Genomic DNA, 17,149 nt, shown 5'->3' with positions numbered 1-17,149 from the left:
GCTGGGTCTGGTGCATGTGCTGCTCGCAGTGTTCCTGCCCCTGAGGTTGGAACAGCCGCCATCCGTAGAGCCGTGAGTGAGGAGCCTGGGGTGGGTAGGGGATGAGGGCACACCTGGAGCTCCAGGCAGAGCAGGAGATGAGAGACAACCTGAGATCTGGGAGCCCCACATCGGGGCCTCCCACTGACCCTGCAGGTGGTGCGGGTCCCAGGGATTGGCTCGGGTGCGGGGCCCCCTCTGCGTGCACAGAGCAGCGTTCTGGAGCCGTTTGCACAGAGGCAGGATGTGAGCTGGGCTCTAATAGATGGGAGGAGAGTTTTTCTGGGAGGAGGATCAGCAGAGCAGAGGTGAGTGTGGGGAGGCTCCTCAGGGGAGGCTCCCTGAGGAGGCCTGTGTCCTTCATTAGAGGAGGGCTTTCTGAGGGCAGAGGATGTGGCTTCCCCCTCTGTAGCCTTTTCCTTCTCCCTCCCCTGCAGTCACCAGGGAGTCCTGAACTTAGGCTGATGGAGGGTGTGAGCAAATGAACGTGACATGATTTTAGGGTGTGGTCAGGGCCTGTGCCTCCTGACGTTCACTTTTCCATTTGCGCCCCCAGGGATTGCCCTGTACCCCGGTCAGGCCCAGCTGCTCAGCTGCAAGCACCATTACGAGGTCATCCCGCCTCTGAGGAGCCCGGGCCGGCCCGGAGACGTGAACTGCACCACCCAGAGGATCAACTACACCGACCCTTTCTCCAACCAGACCCTGGTAAGGCTCCGGCGGGGCAGCGTGCTCTCTCGGCCCCGCACCCGAGGCCCAGGCTTCTTTCTGCCGGTGAACACGGGACAAGTGGGTCGTGGCTGTGGCTGGCTCACCCGCCCTCGGTCAGAGTGACCCTGGGGGATTCTGTCCTGCAGGAGAGGCCCGTGTGTCGGGGCGGAGTGGGCCCCCTACCTGGCTGCTGCGGGGGGAACGGACTGCCAGGGTGCTTTTGGAAAATGTCGATTCCCAGATTCCAGGCGAGGCCAGCTGGTTCATTCCGGGCGCGGGGCCTTGGGATTCGTATTCTGAAATAAATAAGCCACTGGGAGCAGGAGCGCTGGTCCGGGAGCCAGGACCGCAGCCGGCCCTGCTGTCTCGCAGCCCGTGGGACGCGGCGTGGGCAGCTGGGAGGGCGGCGCCTGCAGGGGTGTGAAGGCAGGGAAGGAGTTTGTATTTCTCACATGTTCCCTTTTGTGACCCATGTCCATGTTTCAGAAAGGAGTGAACCAGGCCGAGCCAGGTTCTCCAGACCCAAGAGGAAGGAAAGGTTTTTAGGCAGAAGAACTCGGACCCAGACTCACAGGGAGGGGCAGGGTGTTGTGTTGTGCCCCTGGGCAGTTACAGGTGTTGGGCATTTCCGGGGGTGCCACTGTGACGGAAGGAAGGCCGGATGAGGGAAGCAAGCTTCTGGGTGGCAGGGAGCCGTGAGTGGGTCTTAGATGAGTTTTGTTACTATTTATTCTAGGCTTCCTCCTAAAATCCCGCTGAAATGATTCCCACTCCTGTAAAAAATAGAATAAAATAAAATATCCACAGGAGCCCTGTGAGCCAGGAAAGGGTATCACGGGTTGACCAGACCGTTTGAGGATCAGGAAATAGAAACAGCAGGTCCAGTCAGGTTGGTGGAGCAAACAGATCGGAGGAAGCCCGTGCCTGGAGCAGATGCGAAAGGCCTGCTGCGGGGGCTCCTCAGGCCGCGGCCGCCCAGGGGCAGGCTGCTCGGTGCAGGAGGACAGCGAGGGGAGCCTGTGGGCTGGGCCTCCTGTGTGGCTTCTGCTGAGAGACATCCCCTCCCTGAGTACCACTCCCCCCCCCAACCCAGCCTGTAGCCCCGCCCAGGTCTCAGGTAGGAGGACCCCAGACCAGTGATGAGGCCCTGGGGTGGGACCTGCGAGAGCCTCTGTCTTCGCCAGCCCCTGGCCTTGTCCACCAGGAGGTCTGCTTGGTGGTGGTCCCTGTGGCTATCGCTGGAGTGGGCATCAGAAGCATGCCCTCCCCGGGGCCCACAGCTTTGGACACCCACTTTCTGCTGCAGAGGTGGAGGAGCGGCTGTGGGCTGAACGGTCTTGGACTAGGTCAGGGGTGGGCAAACTTTTTGACTCGAGGGCCACAATGGGTTCTTAAACTTCACCGGAGGGCCGGAACAAAAGCATGGATGGAGTGTTTGTGTGAACTAATATAAATTCAAAGTAAACATCATTACATAAAAGGGTACGGTCTTTTTTTTCAATAGTTTTATTCATTTCAAACGGGCAGGATCCGGCCTGCGGGCCGTAGTTTGCCCACAGCTGGACTAGGTGGTTGGCTTGTCGTTCTTGTGCCCCCGCACCTTGGTTTGCGGTGAGATGTCTTGGGAAATGTGTGGTCTTCTGGCTGTTTGCGTGCCCTCACGTCCACGTGGAAGTGACCCCGGTCTCATCTGGTCCTCCTTTGTCAGTCTTCAGATTCTCATTTATTTTTTAGTCTCTGGTGCCCTCGGTTTAATCTAGTTAATGTTGACCAGCTGCTTTGCCTGGCACAGTTGGGGGCACGCCTTGTCGGCCTGCAGGACCTGTGTGTGTGTCCTCGCGGCCGGCCAGGTTTCCCGTGCCCGTATGGTCAGCTGATGCCTCCTTTGTAGGTGGTTGTCACCATGCACTCCAGTTCCAGACAACAGTTTACGGAACGGTCAGAGCCTAGGCTAAGCTACTATACGAGAGCAGACGCCCCAAACGCACACAGTGGCTGAGACCAGAGAGAAGTCGGTGTCTTTCTCTGGGGAGTCCGGGTGTGCAGGGGCGGTCACTCTGCCAACCCCTGGGCGTTGTGCGGTCCTGTGGTCAGCACTGGGTCACGGCATGAGAGCACACGCCGGCCCCAGAGGTGAGACCTGGAGGGCAAGACTTCGAGGGCCTGAGTCACTGCACATTCCAGGAACTTGGTCACGTGGCCACGTCTGAGGCCGGGAGTGGGGCCAGCAGGCGGCAGTGCTCTGCTGGGGTCGGGATGGGGAAGCGGCCCTAGGGCTGCAGGAGGAAGTGGATCATGGAAACAGGACAGTCAGCGTCCTCTGCTGCCACTTAGCGTGCGGAAAGGCTGAGAGGGGCGAGGTGGGCAGAGAGAGACATCTTAGGATAAGGCAGCGATAACCAGAAGTGGAGCGACAACACTAACCTCAGTTAAAAAGGAATTCCAGGTGCAAAGGGTGAAAAGAGGGACGTGTAATATGGATAAGCGTTCAACTCCACCACTCTTCCTGAGAAGATTTAACGGTCACCATCTATCACTGCGTGCAAAGCAGCCTCCCAGTTGCATATTGTAGGCAAAACCTGTTAGAATAAAAAGTCCCATGACTGCCCTAGCTGGTTTGGCTCAGTGGATAGAGCGTCAGCCTGTGGACTGAAAGGTCCCAGGTTCGAGTCCAGTCAAGGGCACATGCCTGGGTTGCAGGCTCGATCCCTAGTGCGGGGCATGCAGGAGGCAGCCAGTCCATGATTCTCTCTCATTGATATTTCTCTCTCTCCCTGTTTCTTCCTCTCTGAAAAAAAAAAAATCCATGACCCCAGAGCATGTGTAACACTTCTCAGAAACTCGCAGGTCAGGCCGACAGAAAGTAAGAGAACGATTGGAAAGCGGAGTGCGTGTGGAGCGAGTGTGTCTCGGTGCCTGACAGTGTCTTAGGTGCTCTTCACGTATCTTAGAGCCTGTATAAGTCGATGTTAAGATATTTCTCCCCAAATTACTCTATCAACCCAATATCATCAGTTAAAAGTCCCAGTTGAGTTTTCATGGAACTGAAGCTAGTGTTAAAGTGCATGAGAAGAGCACGTGTACAAAACAGCCAGGTTTGGGGGGTGAGCAGCCTGAGTAGGCGTCCTGCTCAGTCCGAGGTCACAGCGGGGAGAACCCGCAGCCATCACACCTGCATCTCCATTGTGTGGGTTTCACACCACAATACAAGACGATCTAAATGCGAAAAAGGTTAAAAAAAATACAGAAATATAGGAGAATAGTGATATAATTTTGATTTTCCTTAGCAAACAAAACCCAGAAGCCTTAAAAAAAAAGATTTGCAGATTTCACATCAAATTTAGAGCTTCATAAAGCAAATGACATTATAAGCAGAGTTAACTGGAAAGTGAGCGAATGGAAGACAACATTTGTCCGTAAAACAGACGGCAGTTCCTATCCTTTCTCAACCAAGAGCTGCAGAGCGCAGCACAGCCGGGCTCCCTGAGGAGGAGCGGGCGGCGGTGCCCTGGGGCCACTGAACTTTCCAGGCCCACCCCCGAGTGTCCCAGGCTGAGAGTCCGGCTTCTGTCTCTGCAGAAATCCGCCCTGATCGTGCGGGGGCCACGGGAGGTGAAGAAGCGGGAGCTGGTCTTCCTCCAGTTCCGCCTGAACCAGAGTAGCGAGGACTTCAGCGCCATCGACTACCTCCTCTTCTCCTCCTTCCAGGAGTTCCTGCACAGGTGGCCTCTCCAGTTCCGCCCTATCTGCTCCAGCCCCGCCCAGCCCCGTGGGGGTGGGGGTGCAGGGGGGAGGCCGGAGGCTAGCGGGCCCTCAGGACTGCTGAAGCCCAGAGTCCTCTGAGGAGCCCGAGAGGAAGCGGGCATTCTCCCACTGGGGCCTTCAGGGGTCGGCCTGCCTGGAGGTGGGCGACCATCCCTCTCCATTTGGAAACCCAGAAGCGGAGCTTGGAGGAGGCGGTGGGAAGCGTCCTGGCGATGCCAGCAGGGAGACCAGATGAAGCAGGGGCCGTAGTGCGTGGGCCGCGTTGAATCCCACGTCAGGCCTGATGAGCTTGGACCTTTCTCCTCTGCCCTCAGCCCAGACAGGGTGGGCTTCATGCAGGCCTGTGAGAGCGCCTCTTCCAGCTGGAAGTTCTCCGGGGGCTTCCGGACCTGGGTCAAGATGTCCCTGGTGGAGACCAAGGAGGAAGACGGGCGAGAAGCCGTGGAGTTCCGGCAGGAGGTCGGTGGCGCTGGGTGGGTCAGCTGCTGGTCGTGCAGCCTGAGTGGGGCGGGGAGCTCCCCAGGGAGGGGCCTCTGTGCGGGGTCAGGCTGAGAGCGGACCCTGCAGGAGCTCACGCGCTCTGTAGGCAGCACCCGTGCCAGGCCTCTCCCTCTGTGACAGCCCGGCCCAACACAGCACAGCCCGGGGAGCAGAGAGCCCTGCGGGGAGCAGAGACCAGCACCTGACGCCACCGAGCAAGCCCAGTGCTGAGAGGCTGGCGGAAAATTACAGTTATGAAGTAGCAACGAAAATAATTTTATGGTTGGGGGTCACCATAACATGAGGAACTGTATTAACGGGTCGTGGCATTAGGAAGGTTGAGAACCACTGATCTAGAGGGTTGGGTATTTGCAGGGAAGAGAGACTAGATGCAGTGGCTCTTGAGTGTCTGGGCATGGTGGTCCATTGGGATGCAGGGGTAAAATACTAGCTTTCTAAAAAGAAAAATCACTTTTTTATAAAATACATTGCTTTTATGCAAGTTATTCTTTTTTAAAAAATGTCTGTTGATTTTAGAGAGCAGAAGGGCGAGAGAGAGAGACGTTGATGGGTTCCTCTTTGGGCACCCCAACCTGGGATCGACCTACAACCTAGGTACGCCCTCAGACTGGGGATCAAATCCGCAACCTTTCGGTGCCCGGGATAATGGTCCAACCAACAGCCACACAGGCCAGAGCTAACTTTTTAATTTATTGATTTGAGAGAGAAAAACATGGATTTGTTGTTCGCCTTATTTATGTGTTCATTGGTTGCTTACTGTATGTGCCCTGGCCAGGTTTGAACCCGAAACCTTGGTGAATGGGTAACCAACTGAGCTACCCAGCCAGGCCTTTAAAAAAAATTTTTTTTTATAAAAGAGTTTGAGTCAAACTGACATCATGTTTGGGGAACAATATCTCAAATCCTCTCTCTTTTTGTATTTTTTTAATGTAATTTTTCTATTTTTCAGTGTTTTATAATGCATATAGCAATGGAACAGCAATGCTAATATTACATCACTTCTAAAGTTACAAATATGTTGGGTCCATGTTCAGAAATTTTTCCTAATGGGACCCGTGTGCCTAAGGCTTTCACCCCACTGGCCTGGAGCTAGGAGATAGCTCCAGTTCCCCTCCCCCGTGAGAGCCAAGAGGAACTTAGAAAACGGCATGGCAGTGGGGATCCGGGGGGTGGGACAGGGGTGCTTGTCAGTGACCACCAAAAGCATGGCCACACCCCTATCGCTACATCCATTATAAAACATTGAAAAATAGAAAAATTAGATTAAAAAATACACAAAGAGGGAAGATTTGAGATGTTGCTCCCAGGCATGATGTCAGTTTGACACAAACACTTTAACAAACTCTTTCGGGCTTCCACCATGGCAGTGGCTTTCTGCCTCTTGCCTGAGTCCACACCCACACCCCCATGTGTCCATGGCTGGAGCCTGCAGAGGCCGCGAGGAGACGGGCCTGTGCTCACACCCTCTGCTCCTCCTTGGAGCCGGTCCATCTGGACCGGGCTCCAAGGGACAGCGTTAGGAAGCGCTGGGTTGGAGTAGGACCCACTCCGGTCGACGGGGCTGTCCTTGGCCAGAAGCCACACTCTTGTCCGGGTCTGGCCCTTCCTGTGCCCGGCTCCTAGGACTGCGCCAGTAGAGCTTTGGGAAGGGCATGGAGCCAGGTTTCTCCAAGGCACAGCTTTCTTCCTGCCTTAGGATGAAACGGCTCCCAGGACAGTAGGCCCTTACGATATTCCTTGTTTGTAAGATAACTCAGACCCTGGATTTCTACTCCCCTTTCCTCCAAGAACGGCAAGCCTTTCCTGTGTGGGCCCAGCAGCTGAGAAAGGAGCTTCCGTGTGTTCACCTCACAGCAAGGTGCCGTCCCATCCACCAGGCTCTCCTGGTAGCCCCAGGTGTGACCTGAACCCACAGGGGCCCAACCCCGCCAGCCTAGACGTTGTAGAACATTTTATGTGCTTTTTATTCCAGTCTCCGTTGGAAGCCTTTGGCAGGGCACAGGAACTTGAACACAGTTTCAAATGTTTTATATCAGGTTTTAAAGTTTAAGGTCTTTCATGTGTATTGCTTCCTGTGATCTCGGGGCTCAGTGAGGAAGGCAGAGCAGAGGCTCAGTTCAGATGCTGAGCGCAGCCCTTCCGGCTGGGGCTGGGCTCCTGTCTGCTCTCCCTGCCACCACGCAGACCCGTCTGTCATGGGCAGCCAGGTCTCCCTGAGCACAGCCACTCACGGTTCACGGGGAGCACTCTCCACGTGGATCCAGGCGGCACTGGTCCCTGTCGACTCAAAGGTTAAAATGTGCAGCTCTTAGGATTGAGTATTTTGAAGTTTAGGATTTTTATGGCTTTTAATTGTGAGTCTTACACAGTCTTACACTTTGAATATGATTTAATCAGTGATGATCCAAAAACACTTATTGTTCATCCCAAATCCCCCTCGTTTCCCCAAAGAACTATGGAAACCACGGGAAGGCCGGGCTCTGGTGCCAGGGTCAGGGTGTGGTACGTATGAGATGTGGGGCTCGCTCCTCCCAAGATGGTGTGAGGAGAGCCACGGTCTGAGACCCCCTGGCCATGCCTCCCTTTCCCGTGGCCCCAGCCAGGTGACAGTTTCTCTCCTCTGTTCCTAGACGAGTGTGGTCAACTACATTGACCAAAGGCCGGCCGCCGAAAAAAGCGCCCAGCTGTTTTTTGTGGTCTTTGAATGGAAAGATCCTTTCATCCAGAAAGTGCAAGATGTGAGTATTGTTTAAGATGAAGAGGCTCTTCATCCCCTTTCCTCGCCCAGATCAGTTGTGCTGGTGGCATTCGTGGTCTGTGTCATTTGTTTAATTGGTCTTGTCTTCGTCACTGGACTGTGGCCTCAGGAAGGTGGGGACTTTGTCTTTTGTTCATCATTTATTTGGTGTCTAGCACAGTGCCTGGCACAGAGGAGCTGCTCAGTGGTGATATTAATTGAATGACCCGAGCAGAAAGCATTGAGCTGCTGCTTGGAAGCCATTCTTTTTAAATGGTTGTCTGTAGGATGAGAACTTTTTTGTGATAAGAGAGAACAGGAAGGTACAAATAAAAAATTAACAGAGTATCAGTTAATGCCAGATTCTCAGACTGAAGGGGCACTAATGAGTCAGCTTTGCCAAAGGAGCATTCGTAAGACGCCATCCACCAGAGCCAGTCCCAGAAACACTGATTGGCGTTCAGCTCATCACACAATGTCCTGGCGTGGCCTTGCTCGGAGAAGGCATTTCAGAGCCAGGACTGACACAGGGAAGGTCTCTGTGACACGGGCGTGCACCACGGCCACCCACCCGCACCATTATCCGTGCATTGGCCCGGCTTGTGCGAGGCTTTGGGAATCAGGACTGGGAATCAGGACTCTGAGTAGAGTAAATGCCTTCAGCTCTGCACATAAATCGTGTGAGCAGACATTTTTATCCTATATTCAGTGGGCGGTGCTTGTAATGGGCCGGTGCTCAAGGCCTGCCTCGCGCTGTCACTCAGCTTCACAACGGTCCCCAACAGTGGAGGCGATGCAGCCGCCCAGGGTTCAGGTGGGCTGAGGTCGCCCTGCGAGACTGAACAGTGCTCTGTACCAGCATGGGGATCTCATAAATCCAAATAAGAGGTTGGCCGTGTAGAGTCCAACTTTCCGGAGGGAGCCACCTGTAGCTGTGAAGGGACCAATTCCAGACAGCCAGTGCCTCTCAAAGGAGACAGGGGTGGGGTGGGGGGGGGAGGTAAATATCTGCTACGTCGGAGGGTTTGGCTGAGTGAACGGAGAAAGGCTCGGAGGAGCTTGGAGGATTGGTAGCTCTAGGCAGGAGGAAAGCATACAGGCGGGGAAAGGGGCACAGCCTGGAGGCAGGGGTCCTGAGGGGAGTGTGGAAGGACGGCCACCGGACTGGGCGGGGGGAGAAGTGTGAGTCACTACGAGAGGGGAGGAAAACAAGAGGAGCTGCTCTTCTTATGGGTTTAGTTTTGGAGAAATTTGTCTTAAAGCAAGGTCACTGGTTGGGGGCCAAAAACATTAAAGCTCAGTACTGAGTATCTTACTTGTGCATGGCTATTTTAAAGCGTTTTTTTCTTTCGGAATCACTATGTTGTAGGGAGGGCTTAGTGTTTTTCCCCTCACACTGAACTGTGGACATAAAAGTATGACGGAGTGTGTGGAGTTACAGTTTTAGAACTCAGGTGGTTTTCTCGTCACCCCATTGATACTGGTATCACCTAAGACTCAAAACTGAAGCAAACTAATAAACTTGAGTTGGTTCTGTCTTACAGATAATCACAGCCAATCCTTGGAACACAATTGCCCTTCTCTGTGGGGCCTTCTTGGCATTATTTAAAGCAGCAGAGTTTGCCAAACTGAGTGTGAAGTGGATGATCAAAATTAGGAAGAGATACCTTAAAAAAAGAGGTCAGGCCACGAACCACATAAGCTGAAGTCACCTTGTGCATGGAACTGCCCACATTAATGGAGGTTCTCACCACTTCCACTTTGATAAACTGAGCTACCAGCCTCCTGAACTCACCTGGAGAGATGGCCCTGCTGGGAGGAGCTGCTGGGGAACAGATCCAGTGGATAACTTACAAGTTATTTAAGCACTTAAATTATTCAGGAAGTTTTGCCTAGGACATATGAATAGGGTTTGTGGAAGATGGAACTAGGGCTGGTTTCTGAAGGTTTGTCGACTCTGCCTTTCTTTCTGGTTTGGTATATAGCTCAGCTACAACAGGCTGTTAAGGCTCTGTGTTTACCTTGGGCTTTTCCCCCGAGGTTTTTAAGTGGATGGACAAGGGTGTGGCTATCGAGATGTGTAGGTCACGCTTTGAAACCTGAGCACTTTACACAAGGAAAGACAAACACCCTTATGTCTCTGGCATCTCTGCTGTTCCCATCGTCCGGTCTCTGACAAGTTTTCTCCTTTGTGAAATGTTAAATGAGACCTTTAAAGCTAATACTATAATTAGATTTCCTGTGGACTCACTAGCCATCTCTCTGGTTAGAGTTTTTGTTGATGCAGGTATAAGAGTTGAGTGATTAACACGCAAAAGCACTAGTGTGAATGTACAGAGTTTGCCTATTCAATGTATTTTGATGATTTCATTAACAGGTAAATAAAAGTAAGGTTAATACAAAAGGAATCAGTGTGCCAGTATGAATGTGTTAAATCAGTAGGCACCAGTTCACTTTCCTTCTGTGGCCTCCAAATAGAAGGTGGTGTGAGCCTGGACTCCCGAGATGGATGGACCTGGTCCCCGAGGTATGGCCTGACTGCACCCAGGGAGGAGTAGGGTGGGCAGGACAGTTGATGGGAAGAATGATGGCTCAAGCACCATGCATCAGCTGTTAACTCTACAAAACCACCCGAGTATTTTTCACATGGTAGCCATTGGCTGATTTAAGGTTATGAAATTGTTTCCAGAGTTTTAAATTATTTACATGCCCTTTGCAGCCAAAGAGGACTTGGTAGCATTTCCTGAATTTCATAATCTGCCTTTAGGTAACTCAAATGTGTGACTGGGTATTTTTTTAAAATCTCATGTCTAACTTAGCAGCATGAAGCTGGTTTTTGGCTGGATTATTAAAAGTGAACTTGTGTACAGAAATATTCCCTGCTGCTTTTCTATGCCATAGAGCAGCGGTCGCCAACCTTTCGGACCTCACGGACACCGGTTGGCGACTGCTGCCATGGGCATGCAAATTCAAACTTTAGCCTAGGTCTCCTCTCTAAAAATCTTGCTGTAAGGCAAATGCAAAGCCAGGCATAAAACCATACATTAACAGTATTGAAAACCAGATGTGTATTCGTAAAGTATCTCTGAAAATGACACACCACTTTAATATTAGTTAATATTTATAAAATGGCTAATAAAATTTGCTCCAATGAACAGCCTAAAACTGAATTTTCTATATTGTGGAAAGTTGAGACCTCTGAATTGTGCTTTAGAATCAGTAGATAACTAGGAAGTGAGCAGTTCTAACTCATCAGAGAAAAGCAGCTAACAACTATTAGCTGCAGCCTGCCGAAGTCCACTCTGGCTGCTCTTCAGTAAGAGAGGTGTGCGCCTAAACCGTCCACAAATGGACAGTGAGCCCCAACGTTCACTGTCGGGAAAGGCTTGCCTTTCACTCTTGTTCTGCAGTCGGATCACTCTTCTGCCTGCGCCGCCCCAGCTGTCCGCAGTGCCGGCTGGCCGTGGGTCAGTGCGGAGGATCCGGCAAGAGCACCATGGTCTGGATGTCTCAGGTAAGGTGGCTGCTTGAGAACACCATGAAATATGAGCCGCAGACTAAGAAGGAAGCATTCTCGGGAGCCACAGAGCGACAGGGGTTGCTTTTACAAGGACCTGAGGACTGTGCAGAACCTGTGCTAAAGCTTTCCGTGGGTATGAAAGGGTGGAATCAGACACCAGTCGTTGAAAACTTTGAGAACGCCTGACCTCTGATTCTGCTACAATCTCCCTGCCCCTCACAAAAACTGTTATTTATTACAGATTTTCAGATTTATCCTCCTGGGTCTATTTAATTAAAACATTTAAGGTGAGTAAAATCCATCCTCTGAACATAAAAGGACATGAAGGATATCCTAGAACTTAGGGTTTTATGCAAATATTCTATAAAACAGATATACGTTAATAAATGGCTGGAACACTCAATCTGGCACAATCTTCCTATTTTTTTAGACTATATCCTGCAACTTGCCTTAAACTTTACACACACACACACACACACACACACACACACACACACACATATGAATGATGTATGTATATATATGAAGGGGGCAGCTTCTTCTGAATGCCTAAACTTAAGAGTTAAAAAATGCAGTGATGAGATAAGGCAAAATACAAACATAGACTTTATTAAATGCTGCTCAATCCCCCAATGAAGATCTTTCATTACAAAACAGTTTTCCACACAACTGCAAGTTAAGAGATTGGAATGGTACTCTGATAACAAAATTCATGAGAAATACTTGACCAAGTAAAAACATACAAGACCCCTATAGTCAACCTTCTTAGAACGCTACAGAAGCCAACTGCAGTTCTTTAAGTAAAGCCAGGCAGTGGCAAGGAGCACTTGGTGTCTCCACACTGTGGGACACGACGCCCCCATCAGGAGGGACTGGAGGAGGGCAGGTGCTGAGGGCTGGAAGGGCCCTGCCTTCAGCCATGGGGAAGGGGAGGAAGAGGAATGAACTGAGAGGCAGGCTGCGTGTTCACCTGCGCTGCCCCCACTAATCTGTGCTCATCATTTGGGAGTTGCAGATAAGGGAGATACTCATGAGGAGCAATCTGAAGAATTTGGTTTACTTTCCTAGCTTTTATTTATAAGTTGTGCTTTAAAAAGCCTGGAGATTTAAGTTTTTTGCTCAAATTCCAGAGTACAGTAATATTTCTAATGAAGGGAGGCTTTTGGCAGGTAATTCCTCCCATCATATTTCTGAGAGGGACAAAGGGAAAGGTAAGGATTATACCTTAGTTTTATTTAGGAAATACTTTTTTCCTAGGATGTAACTAAGGTCTGCAGCAATGTGAAAAGCACATTATAAAAGGGAAAAATATACAGAGCAGACTACTATATCTATGTGCAACACAATCAAAATAGAATTCAAGTCATAATTCTTACCACCCCCCATAATTATCTCACTCATATTATAGATGATAAAGTTCATTTCTGTGAAACTTCAGATGTGACACAATAAATCAATGATTAGACAAACGTTACAATATACTGCGGCCATGAGATAGCACAGGGCTATGTTTAGTCCATATATTTTTTCATTTACAGTTGCCAGAAAAAAATTGACCTTTTAATTATACTGTTGAGGTTTCATGATTTTTACATTTTTTAAAAAGTGTACAAAACTGTGCCTATCCCACAGAGGTGGCATGTTTCTCTTTATTCATCACTTGTATTGCTGAGAATACTGTGCATGTTGTAAGCACTGTTCTGGTTTTCTAGAGCTTTCTTTAGTTTTAGCTCCTCTAATTTTTTCCATAATTCTTCACGTTCCAATTCCTTCTTTTTCTCTCTGTAGATAAAGCAAAATTTTATTTCAGAACCTGAAGAACACAGTTTGGCAATTTGCTAGAAAACAGTTCATCCACATTGCACTTCAATCCCTCTACTAAGGTGTCTGAGGACAATCGTCTGGAGCACCTCATTACTCCTGCCACTCTTTTACATCTGCTGCTCCTGTGCCAACAAAAGTTACTACCTGCTCTGCCTCTTCTACATATTCTCTCTACCACCACCGTGCCCACTATATCATTGGTGCTTTACAGTTTAAAAAATACTTTAAATTGAAAAAAATTTTTTTAACTATCAATTACAGTTGACATACAAAAGTGTATTAGTTTTAGGTGTACAACATAGTGATTGGACATTTACAAAACTTACAAAGTGATCACCCTGGTAAGTCTAGTACCCGTCTGACAACATACATAGTTGTTATATCATTGACTGTATTCCCTATGCTGTACTTCACATCCCTGTGACTGTGTTTGTAACTGGCAATTCGTACTGAATCCCTTTACCTTTTTCACCCATTCCCCCAACCACCCTCACATCTGGCAGCCATCAGTTTGCTCTCTGCATTTTATGAAACTATTTGTTCATTTAGTTTGTTTTTTAGATTTCATAAATTTAGGAAAACCAGATGTATTTGTCTTTATCTGACACAATTCACTTAGCATAATACCCTCTAGGTCCATCCAGGTGGTTGCAAATGGTAAGATTTCATTCTTTTTTTGTGGCTGAGTAATATTCCATGGTATAAAACAATCTTTTTCCATTTGCCTTATTAATGAATGCTTAGGTTATTTCCATAACTTTGCTATTGTAAATAATGTTGCAATGAACATGGGAGAGCATACATCTTTTCGAAATAGCATTTTGGATTTCTCTGGATATGTGAAAGTAGAGTTGATGGGTCATATATTTATTTTTAATTGAGAAATCTCCATACTCTTTCCTTAGTGGCTGCACCAATTTACAGAGCACTGGGTTCTTCCTCCCCTCCAGTGGGGACTCTAGACTCGGGCACATGAAGCCATGTCACCAGCCACCACGAATCATCCATGTTTGTGTAGAATTTCCGTTTTCAAGGGGATTTCTCAACATCATATCCTCTCCAATGCTTGGTTGTCAATTTATTGATGATAACCCCTCTGATAGGTGTGAGGTGATATCTCCTTGTGGTTTTAATTTGCATTTCCCTGATGTTGAGCATCTTTTCCTTTGTTGGCCATCTGTATGTGTTCTTGGGAAAATTTCTATTCAAGTCCTCCATCCTTTGTGTGTGTGTATTAAATTGTATGAATTCCTTATGTCGTTTAGATTTTAACCCCTTGGCAAGTATCTTCTATTCAGTAAGTGGTTTTTTTTAAATTTTGATGTACGTACTTTGTTTCTCTTGTTAGAGGACATATCCAAAAAAAAAATTACTAAGACAATGTCAAAGGGCTTATTTCCTATGTTTTCTTCTAGGACAGTGGTTCTCAACCTGTGGGTCGCGACCCCTTTAGGGGTCGAACAACCCTTTCACAGGGGTCGCCTAAGACCATCGGAAAACACATAATTACATTTTGTTTTTGTGATTAATCACTATGCTTTAATTATGTTCAATTTGTAACAATGCAAATACATCCTGCATATCAGATATTTACATTACGATTCATAACAGTAGCAAAATTACAGTTATGAAGTAGCAACGGAAATTTTATGGTTGGGGGTCACCACAACATGAACTGTATTAAAGGGTTGCGGCATTAGGAAGGTTGAGAACCACTGTTCTAGGATTTTTATGGTTGTGGGTCTTAAAATCCATTTTGAGTTTATTCTTCTATATGATGTAAGAAAGTGACACAGTTTTATTCTTTTGTATGTGTCTGTCCAGTTTTACCAGTATCATTTTTTTTTAAAGAATGTGGCATTACTCCATTGCACATTCTTGCTTCTTTTATTATAGATTAAGTGGCCATATAGGTGTGGTTTATAATTCTGGGCTCTTTAACCTGTTCCATTGATCTATGTTTTCATGCCAGTACCATCCTGTTTTAATTACTATAGTTTTGTTGTATAGTTTATTAGGTAGCATGACACCTCCAACTTTATTCTTTGGCTCTTTGTAGTTGTATATAAACTTTAGGATTATTTGTTCTACTTTTATGAAAAATGCCATTGGTATTTCGATAGAAACTGCTCCTCTATGAGCATAGTACATACTTCCATTTATTTGTATCTTTTCCAATTTCTTCAGTGTCTTAGTTTTCTGAGTATAGGTCTTATACTTCTTTGGTGAAATTTATTCCTAGGTATTTTATCCTTTTTGATGCATTTGTAAGTGGAATTGTTTTCTTATGCAACTGATTTCTCAGCATTAATTTTGTATCTTGCTACTTTAGTTCTAATAGTTTTTTGGTGGATTCTTTAGGGTGCTCTCTATATAGTATGTCATCTGCAAATAATGACAGTTTTACTTCTTCCTTTGCAATCTGGATACCTCTTATTTGCTTGTCTTATTGCTGTGTCTAGGACTTCCAATATTCAATAAAAGTGGGGAAAGTAGACATCTTTATCTTGTTCCTGATCTTAAAGAAAAAGCATTTAGCTTTGCACCACTGAGTATGATATTAGCTGTCTGTTTGCCAAATATGGCCTTTCTTATGTTGAGGTATGTTCCATCTATCCTCACTTTGCTGAGAGTTTTTATCAAATGCTTTTCCTGCATCTATTGATATGATCATGATTTTTATCCTTCATCTTATGTGGCATATCACTTGATTGATTTATAGGTGTAGAACCATCCCTGCATCCTAGGATGAATCCTACTTGATCATGGTGTCTGATCTTTACAATGTATCAGGGAATTCAGTTTTCTAATATATTTAATTAAAATTTTTTTTTTATTTCAGAGAGTAAGGGACAGAGAAAGAGAAACATCACAGATGAGAGCGAGGAATTGAGCCCTCAACCCGGCCATGTGCCCTTGGCCAGAATCGAACCTGGGACCCGTTCGTCCCCAGGCTGACGCTCTACTCACTGAGCCAAGCCAGCTAGGGCTCAGTTTTCTAATATTTTTGTTAAGGATTTTTTACATCTAGGTTTATCAGGGCTATTGGCCTGTACTTTTGTTGTAGTGTCTTTGTCTGGTTTGGAAATCAGAATAATGCTGGCTTTATAAAACAAGCTTTGGAGCCTTCTCTCACCTTCAACTTTTTGTAATAGTTTGAGAAGGATAGGTGGTAATTCTATGAATGTTTGGTAAAATTCACCTGTGAAGCCATCTGATCCAGAACGTGTTTGTTCGGAGTTGTTTTTTGTTTTGTTTTTTGGCTTTGATTTTTCATTGGTTGTAATCAGTCTGTTCAGATTTTGTTTCTTCAGAATTCAGTCTTGGAAAATTATATGTTTCTACGAATTTATCCATTTCTTCCAGATTGTCTCTAATTTGCTGGCATATAGTTCATAGTATTTTTTTAAAGGATTTTTAAAATTGATTTTTAGAAACATTGATTGGCTGTCTCCTGCAGGCCCCTTACCAAGGAGAGATCCCACACCTGTGCATGTGCCCTGAATGGGAATTGAACTGACCATCTTTCAGTGCATGGGATGATGCCCAACCAACTTAGTCACACCAGCCAGGGCCATAGAATTTTCTTTTAATCCTTTATATTTCTATGGTATCAGTTGTCACTTCATTCATTTCTGATTTTATTTGGGTCTTCTTTTTTTTCCTTAATGAGTTCAGTTAAAGGTTTATCAATTTATATTTTCAAAGAACCAGCTCTTGGTTTCATTGATCTATTGTTTTTTTAAACTAGTTCATTTATTTCTGCGCAGGTCTTTATTATTTCCTTCTTCCTACTCACTTTGGAATTTTGTTCTTCTTTTTCTGATTCCTTTAAGTGTAAGGTCAGATAGCTTATTTGAGGTTTTTCTTTTCATGAGGTAGACCTGTATTGCTATGAATTTCCTTACAACTGCTATATCCCATAGGTTTGGGGTCACTGTGTTTTCATTTGTCTCAGGGCATCCTTGAATTTTATTTAGCCTCTATGTATTTGAGTGTGTTTTCCAGTTTCCTTCTTGTAATTGATTTCTAACTTCATACCACTGTAGTCC

At 47.2% G+C, this 17,149-nt stretch overlaps 2 protein-coding genes across 3 annotated transcripts in view; one reads left to right on the top strand and one right to left on the bottom strand.

Annotated features, from left to right (window-relative positions):
* Nucleotides 1-10,157, top strand: part of TMEM206 (transmembrane protein 206) — a 33,290-nt gene extending 23,133 nt beyond the window's left edge. Inside the window, exons 4-8 of one of the 2 annotated variants that reach the window (XM_006771276.2) lie at nt 596-747; nt 4,330-4,472; nt 4,830-4,974; nt 7,647-7,754; nt 9,298-10,157. In XM_006771276.2, the coding sequence (XP_006771339.1) occupies nt 596-747; nt 4,330-4,472; nt 4,830-4,974; nt 7,647-7,754; nt 9,298-9,459 (710 nt within the window). In that variant the 3' untranslated portion in view covers nt 9,460-10,157. Of the gene's footprint in view, nt 1-595; nt 748-4,329; nt 4,473-4,829; nt 4,989-7,646; nt 7,755-9,297 lie in introns of both variants that reach the window. The other variant, XM_015568832.1, reaches the window with a different exon arrangement.
* Nucleotides 10,158-11,856: 1,699 nt separating this feature from the next.
* Nucleotides 11,857-17,149, bottom strand: part of PPP2R5A (protein phosphatase 2 regulatory subunit B', alpha) — a 79,322-nt gene continuing 74,029 nt past the window's right edge. Inside the window, exon 13 of the mRNA XM_006771275.2 lies at nt 11,857-13,055. Within this exon, the coding sequence (XP_006771338.1) occupies nt 12,923-13,055 (133 nt within the window). The 3' untranslated portion in view covers nt 11,857-12,922. The remainder of the gene's footprint in view (nt 13,056-17,149) is intronic.

This window comes from Myotis davidii, unplaced genomic scaffold, assembly GCF_000327345.1.
Source record: "Myotis davidii unplaced genomic scaffold, ASM32734v1 scaffold1525, whole genome shotgun sequence".
Classification (NCBI taxonomy): Eukaryota; Metazoa; Chordata; class Mammalia; order Chiroptera; family Vespertilionidae; genus Myotis; species Myotis davidii.
Note: the sequence above shows the minus strand (reverse complement) of the source record. Positions and strands in the feature narration are given on the sequence as shown.